General features: G+C 50.2%; 1 protein-coding gene across 6 annotated transcripts in view; it reads right to left on the bottom strand.

The window, feature by feature from the left end:
• rasal2 (RAS protein activator like 2) overlaps positions 1 to 8,158 on the bottom strand; it is a 60,764-nt gene that overhangs the window by 16,292 nt on the left and 36,314 nt on the right. For 5 of the 6 annotated variants that reach the window (XM_005751347.1, XM_005751344.1, XM_005751343.1 and 2 more), the window contains 2 exons: positions 4,120 to 4,226; positions 2,084 to 2,196 (listed from right to left, as the gene is read on the bottom strand). In XM_005751347.1, coding sequence (XP_005751404.1) covers positions 2,084 to 2,196; positions 4,120 to 4,226 — 220 coding nt within the window. Of the gene's footprint in view, positions 1 to 2,083; positions 2,197 to 4,119; positions 4,227 to 5,837; positions 5,939 to 8,158 lie in introns of those variants that run through there. The other variant, XM_005751348.1, reaches the window with a different exon arrangement.

Here is an 8,158-nt window from a genome sequence, read left to right as displayed (position 1 = left end):
GTGTGTGTGTGTGTGTGTGTGTGTGTGTGTGTGTGTGTGTGTGTGTGTGTGTGTGTGTGTGCAGCATTATCCTGATGTCCAGCTGGCTGTCACTCTGTCGGTTATAAAGCTGCACTCAGCATCAGCACCACGCACACAGAGGCTGGGACAGATGTTGTGCAGAGGTTCAGCAAACACTTCCTGGTGTCACACACTTCCTGTTGGCCGTTAAACCTCGCTCAGGCTTGAAGCTCCTCCCACACCTGCATGAATCCAGGAGGAGACCTGCATCTGGATTAATTCCTCACTCACAGTTTCCTGTCATGACACGCGCACGCCGTCCATGTTTGTTCTCATGTTGGTGAATCAGGTTAATCGCTGCGGTCTGAAATCTGCCACGCCCCCATTTCTCCATATAAGGAAACACGCTCACCTCGATGCTGACTCTAACAGTGCCGATTGTCTTAATAAGTCAGGACGCAGTAACCATGGTGATAAATGCTGTAAAGTCTGATTATTTTCCCTCAAAGGAAAAATTATCTTGGACTGGTTAAACTGTCGCTTAAAAAAAGCAGACAGGAAGTGAGAGGAAGTGCTACCACAGCGCGTGAGGGCGTGGTGGACGGCAGCCCGTCTCTGAGCCTGCTCCTGCTTAAGGGGCTTCTTCTCCTCACTGTCACCAAGTGCTGCTTGTAGGTGATGGTTGGTGTCGAGTCTTTACAGCTGTACAAACCGTCCGACTGCTGTTGTGTCAAATATCTTTGTTTACTCTCATCAAAATCGCCGAGGAAACGAAAAACATTTTTGTTAAAGGACGTTTTTGAATGACATATTTTCTTGGTGACACACATGGATCAGAGCTCAGACAGGAAACGAGTCATTCACGACTTTAAAAATGATTTCACAATAAATTTAAATCGAATTTAACAGGAAAACAGAGTCATACCTGGAAGTTTTCCAGGGAAAAGATCTCATGAAAACACACTCAGGAGGAAACGTTATCTTACAAACCCACCAAAGCTCTGCAGAGTGCAGCAGATTCCAGTAAAACCACCTCCAGGCAGTGCTGGGAAGGCTGGGCGGGTTAATGGAAAGAGGGAAAACCCACAACCTCCACCATCGGCAGGAGGAGAGACCTGCTGCATATTCTCCGACCCGCCCTCTGTCTGCCGCACAGAGTTGTCACATGTGACAGACGGACGCCGGGCGTCATTACTGGAGGAAATGCAGAGCGACCAGAAGCAGCAGCCAGAGCAGGAAATGAGCTGTAATATCAGAGTCTGCTGCTCAGCGTCACTGAGCATGAACGAACTGCAGATTCACTCAAACCGACGCGTCCGCGACTCTGACCCGGCCCACAGTCAGAAGCTCTCTCTAACAAACCAATCAAACCGTCACCGGCTCGCCGAGACCAAAGGAAACCGTCACATCACGATTCCCAGCAGACCTCTTATGGAGCCAGTTTCCTCCTTCATAACAAACGCTGTTAGAGACCGGCTCAGTCGACCCCCCAGGCCTGAGCAAACCTGCAGTTCCTCCAAAGTCCACTAGAGGCTCAGAAGTGAGTCGCCCCCACCTCACGTGAAAGGCAGACGTGATGCCGTTTGCTCACATCAGGGGTAAAAGCACTCAGCCTGGCTCGTCTGTGTTCATATGATCAGGTTACGTTTAGAAATTCTGAATTTTAGGAACATTTGTCCGTAAATTCATGTAATTTGTTTACATTTATGTTCATTAACATGCACTGTCCTAAATAATGAAATTAAACTGAACAGACGTGGAAACACACTGTGCAGGACCTCAGTGCCTGTTCCAGCCCAGGCTGTCCTGTTTCTAGCAGGGGGGTCTGAACCGTCCATCTGGACCCTGCAGAACCAGCAGAGAGCCCGAGGTGGACCCCGAACACGCAACAGGAGGCCTGACAGCGTCGCCTGCGGGTGGAGATCATCAGGCTGCAGGCGGAGGAAGGACTGTGCACAGACATCCCGTCTGCACCAAGGCTGGAGTGTGTTTATGCTTAGATTTAATGGAATAAAAGACTCAAATCTGAGCCAAGAACAGCTGAAGAACAGCTGAAGAACAGCTCGAGCTCTGGAGGTGTTACCTGTCGGCATCGGCGGGCCGGATGGAGGGCAGTCTGAAGCTGGTGTTTCTGTCCAGTTTGGTCTGACTCCTCGTCCTTTTGATGGAGCCTTTAAGACGTTTACTGAAAAACCCCTGAAGGAGAAACAGCAAAGGTCAGAATCAGTCACAGATGGTGATTTTCACGAGAGCAGCACTGATCTTCACAAAGACACGTTAACGTGGACTTTCATGAGCGTTGGATCAGTGAGTAATCGCTTCAGATATTCGACTGTAACCTCAAACCGTCTTCCAAGAATAAAAGCGGCTCCTGTTTCTACTGATCCACCCTAAAAACTCTCAGATCTCTCAACAGCGTCTCAAACGTCCTTTTTCCATCCTGTTTCTGTCACAAGAGCCTCGCTGTGAGCGATGCTGCTGTGGCTCACACAAAGCTCCGCTCTGAGCCAGCGAGGTCCTTCACAGAAACACTTCTCCATCCTCGACCTCACAAACTCAACTCACGGGATCCACGTGATCCACCAGAAAGATAAACACTGATGCAGCAGCACCATCCCTCAGTCCTCAGCACAAACCACCACCTTCAGCTGCAGTCAGGTTTAATCTCATTATTTTGGTGATTACTGTACGCGATTCAGCAGCGATGAACGGGCTCAGGTGGACGTGCCTCGACTAGAAAACGCCCTCTGGTGGTGTTTTCATGCAGGTGGAATAAATGACGTGAGCACAGCATCCGCACACACCTGTGCGTTTCAGCTCATTTTAGAGCGACTGTAACTCCGTCACGTTTGCACTGAAGACACAACTCCAAGTTCTACAGCGATATTCGCCTGCGCCAGCTGCAGTGAAAGGCGGTGGGGTCTGAGTCGTCCACAGCACAGTGTAGTGTAATGTTTCACAGGTCGCTGAGCTCAGCAGCATGTTTGACCAGCACCTGCTGCCCCCTGGTGGCGTTTTCATGCAGGAGAAACAATAAATGTCTTCAGCTCAGCCACTCTGAGACTTCTGGTAGAAGATTCATGTGTCTGTTGTTTTGCTGGTATTAAAAATCACTCTGACATCTAAACACACCGACACCACCCAGGCCTGCTTCAGGCTGAGTGCTGATTGGTTCCACACTGATGAGTCATCCCTGTATCTCCATCTATGATCAAACTCTGATCAAACCCTTCAGCTCTCAGGTCGTCTGTCACAATAAAAGCCCCGTGCAGAGCTGTGGAAGTGAGCGGCCTCATTTCCGGAGATATTAATATCCTCAAACGCATCACCTCCTCCCCCCTCCCCTGCAGACTCCCTTCAGGCTCATTGGCTCCTTTTAATGCATCAGAATAAAGACGCATCCTGCCAGAGAGCGAGGAACACTTCAAACAGGCCGCCTGCACCCTTAAAAACCGCCACGCCAAACAGCCAATCACACCTATTGATCACGATTATTGGTCTCTGAGGATCGCTGAACAGACGACTGAAAGCTTCGTGTCACTTCCTCACCACTGATGAACTCCCAGCATGCTCCCCGGCCGTGTTTACTTAAATCTGCGTGAAGACGTCTGAAACTAAAAATACGACCTGAGAGCTGCGACACGAACTCTCAGCACAGAGTTTCAGCTCTGCTTCAAAGTGCTAACGACGGGAAAACAGTCGCAGCAGAGCTTCAAACAGAAACGCTGGAAACTAACAGAACAACAGCTGCAGTAATATCCTGTGTTCGATTGCACCGACATTTTATTTACTGAGCACTTTCCTGATAACCAAGCTAGTTAGCATTAGCATGCCACCCTCCCTTCTGGCTGTGAAAAACTGACGAGGCGTTGATGAGTGATGCCACGACCTAAACACACACGTAACTTATTAATATCAAGTATTCAGACTTTAGCGCCACCTGCTGGTAACAGGAACTCTGCCTTATGTACAGCCTGATATACAGCAAACAGGCGACACGTGTCCGTGCTCTGAGGGTGGAGGAACACCAGAGAGGACGACGGAGCAGAGACGGGCCTGAGATCTCTGTGATGGCGTGCAGTAAATAAATACATGCAGAGACGCGTTCCCGTTACTCACCGGCACTTTGAACGGAGACGTGTTTGGATTGTCGACTGCGACGCTCTTCTCCGAGCTCCCCAAACCGGAAATACTCCTCCTCCTCGGAGATCTCTCCGAAGAAACTTCTGCAAAGAGAGAGAGGGAGAAAGGGAGGGTTAACCAGCATCATCATCATCATCAGCCTCTGAGCTGAGCGACGGAGGACAGGTGAAGACGTTCAGACATGACGGAGGACGAGGACAGACGTCGGGTCGCAGATATCTACACCTTCTGTCAAACGTTCTTCCAGTAATCACGCCGCCAACACACTTCAAGTCATTTTCACCAACCAAAGTGCTGCAAACGGACTGAAAGGTTCAAAGAAGAAGAAAACCAGAGAGCGCCAACAGCACGTAACCATGACGACTGCCGCTGACCAGTGCAATCATCTGAGCCGCCACGTCTTATGGGTCGTGTCCTGATTTAACATTTAACTGAAACGTAAACATTTACTGGACTGTAAGTCAAGGCAGATGTTCCACATGAGGTCTACGGGAGAGTCTGATTGGTTACACATCAGAAGTAAAAGCCAATCAGAACTGAGAACAGAGAAACACATTCAGTCTGAAGCAGCAAAAACAAATGAGCTGAAAGAGTCACGATAATAAGAGAGTAACTTTAATGAGACAAACTTTAAAACATGAAGACAAATCAGCTGTGACGGCGCCACAGCGGCTATGCTAATGGAAAAAAGGCTAAATTATGCTAGCAGCTACATGGACAGGAAGCCTCAGACTTCCTGAAACCAGCTCAGCTAAAACTTGAACATGTGAACAGCAAACAGAAGAGGAGCAGACAGAAGCAGTGCTGGGACCATCGCTACGTTATTTAATATGAACACTAACCAGGATTTCCACGGCTCAATGACAGAGGATTCAAAAGTACACGACTAATAATAAATAAGATCAGTGATGAGAGCATGACGCCAGATTCTTTCTGCACCTGTAAATCATTCAGATATCGCTCCTCTGTCTCTCCTCCTCTTTAATAATCTGTATCGGCCCGTCTGTGGAGCTCGCCAAGCTTCCTGCTGCAGAAACCAGAGTCTAACATTTCCGCGTCCTCCTCTGCAGCTCTCTGCAAACACATCCAGTGGGCCGGGTTGGGCCCCGAGCCACATGTTTGACACCTCTGTATGAGAGTTCATAACGCAGCCGTTTGGAGCATGAAGACAAACACGAGCCACAATCAGCTGTGGGAGTTCCACCCCGACCCAGCTCAGGCCGCCGCCGCCTTATACGGAGCCAGCAGTGTCATGGCGACACCAGAACAACATGTGGAGAGACGCTGGCGTCCGACCGGCAGCGTGTGGAGCCAACATGATGTTTACATGCTGAGGAAACAAAACGTGCTGCTCTGCAACAGGAAGTGAGCGCAGCATGCAGCAGCGGGGAGCTGTATCAGGTTCCAGCTGCAGGACGAGGCGCTCGCCGCATGCACGCCGCAGGCATGCACGCCGCAGGCATGCAGCGCTGCGAGGAAGCCGGGGACAAACTTTCATGCAACCCCCCCACACCCCACCAACCGAACCACCCCTGACGATGGTGGAAGAGGAGCGCTGACGGGGACGCCATCAGCGCTGGTCTTTCACTCCCGGGACAAAGTTGAGGCAACATGCGGCAGGAAGCCAGGTATGACAGGTCGGTCACATGACACGGACAGAGACATACACAGAGGGAGAGAGAGGGAGACGGTACCTCGATCGCAGCTGTTCCCCATCATCTGAGGAGAGGACACACACAGAGTCAGACGGGATTGGCCGGAGCCGCTGCCACCTGTCAGCCAATGAGGTTAAGCTGCAAACATCCGTCTTTGTCCCGTCCTCCACTTTGGCATCCCCCAGCCCTCCCCTCTGCCACCCCTCCCTCCTCAGCACCGCATCCTCCTCCTTCACGCTGCCTCCTTTCCCATCTCCTCCTCCTCTCTCTCCACTCAGCAGTAATTCTAAGTCTCGCTCGTCCGCTCGCTGAGGTTTTACCGCATTTCTTCAATCAATCCCACAAACTGCTCCGTTCTGCTGTCTCTCCTCCTCCTCTTCGTGTCTTCCTTCCTCTCTGCAGACCCTCCTCTCCCTCTCCCTCTCTCTCTGTCTCTGCAGCACCTCCCTCTCCCTCCTCTTCCTCTCTCGCTGCGTTTATCGCTGCCCTCGGAGGATAATTACCAAATAAGTTTCCCCTCAGCCGGCTGATGTGGGACACAACTCTGGGGGCCGAATCACATCAGGCCTGCAAATTAACTCTATTTTCAGAGTCTGTTCATTGATCCGATCACTCGCTAATCACCATTAATCACTTTCAAAAGCATAATTTATGTCATCGGTGACCCGGCACTGAAGAGTCGACGCTTTTTAATGACACAAATGTTCACACTCTGGCTCTTTAACCATTCAGCACAGGATCCGACGCCTGTCTCTGAGTCTGAAGACTTTCAGAGTTTCTTAATGACCGGCCCAAAATGAAAATTATTGAAACTTTTAGAAACTGTACCTGCAGCTGCGTGCAGACTATGAAACAGACGCTCTGCCTGCTGTTCAGCTTAAATATTATTTCCTGTTTTTGCACCTGAGTCATTCAGACCATCAGCATCAGTCCACACCTGATGTTGTTGGCACACAGGTAGACTCAGTGCAGCAAAATTTAAACCCACTCATGACCAAGTGTCCTCTGTCACACTCTGTGGATCCTCTGATCATCTATAAATATCTATTGATCAGCTGTGTCTCAAATATCTGTACTCTGAGACAAGTAATCAGCAGATGAGCCACACCAGGAATCGAACCAGCAAACATGTGACGTGTGATCAACAGTAATCATCAGTTTGCTCAGGTTTTCACCTTCCTCCTCCTCCTCCTCCTCCTGCTGCTGCTAACGAGATATTGATCAGCGGGAACTCGGCTCAATCTGTCGTTTCAGCGGATCCACCAGAGACCGCGACCTTCACAGACGGGGTCACGGTCAAACCAGAGACCAGCAGCTCGCCAGTCTGGTGCTTTGGTCTATTTTTACTTAGGTCTGTGACCTGTGGGCGTGGCTTACACTAAGACTGTAGCTAACAGACTGAGGTAAAACCATGCATGTGCACTGCTTCTGAAACTTTGCACCTTTTCATCTAAATATGCTTTTAAAAAAAAAACAAAGTTATCAGCTGATGCAGCTAGCTGCTAATTAGTGCTAACACCCACGTTTGTTAGCAGTAACCTCACAGCAGCCATGTTATTGGCCAGATGATGTCATTAAGCTTCCAACCGCACAAACACGCGCCATTGGTCCAGTTCAGGTCAAGCTAGCAGACAGCTAGCAGCTACAGCTGCCTGTCAGTCAAACAGGCCCCGCCCCCAATAATACAAACTTTAAGCAGGCTGTAAACATGTTGCAAGCATTGACTCACTGCCAGAGCCTCTAGTGGTCATTAGAGGAACTGCAGGTATAAAAGCATGAACGTGTGAACAGATGCACACTGAGGGACTCTGGACGGCTTTCAGTTGCTGGATCTTTCCGCCGCCCTCCCTCTGACCACCACGACTTTGGGTTAAATCGGCTCACGTGTCGGCTCGTAGGTATCGAGCTTCCCGGACGGACTCGTGGGAAAACCGCTGCTAAAAATAAGCCTGAGGGCAGAGAGAGGCAGAGCCGAGGGACAGGAGGAGGCTATCGGGTGTCAGAGAAAGTCATCCATCAGCTGCTGGTGTCGGCGCACGCGATGGTTTCAGCCTGTTTGAGTTTAAAATCCCGTCGGCCTCCGAGGGCTCCCTGAACATCTGTCCGCTCACAGCTGGCTGATTAGTTTAATGTCTGAGTTATCGACTCGACCGCCTGATGAATGAGCAGCTCTGTGAGGACAAACCTCCACAAACAGAAACCTGCACATAAACAACCAGGTAATACTGACCAATCACATCTCAGCAGACAGCGAGCAGGTAAACACTGAACCGTGAGCACCCTCCTCCCATCATAAGTGGTTCAACCTGTCACCTGTGTGTGTGTGTGTGTGTGTGTGTGTGTGTGTGTGTGTGTGTGTG

The sequence above is a fragment of the Pundamilia nyererei genome, unplaced genomic scaffold, assembly GCF_000239375.1.
Source record: "Pundamilia nyererei isolate P.nyererei 1_Seehausen unplaced genomic scaffold, PunNye1.0 scaffold00307, whole genome shotgun sequence".
Classification (NCBI taxonomy): domain Eukaryota; kingdom Metazoa; phylum Chordata; class Actinopteri; order Cichliformes; family Cichlidae; genus Pundamilia; species Pundamilia nyererei.
Note: the sequence above shows the minus strand (reverse complement) of the source record. Positions and strands in the feature narration are given on the sequence as shown.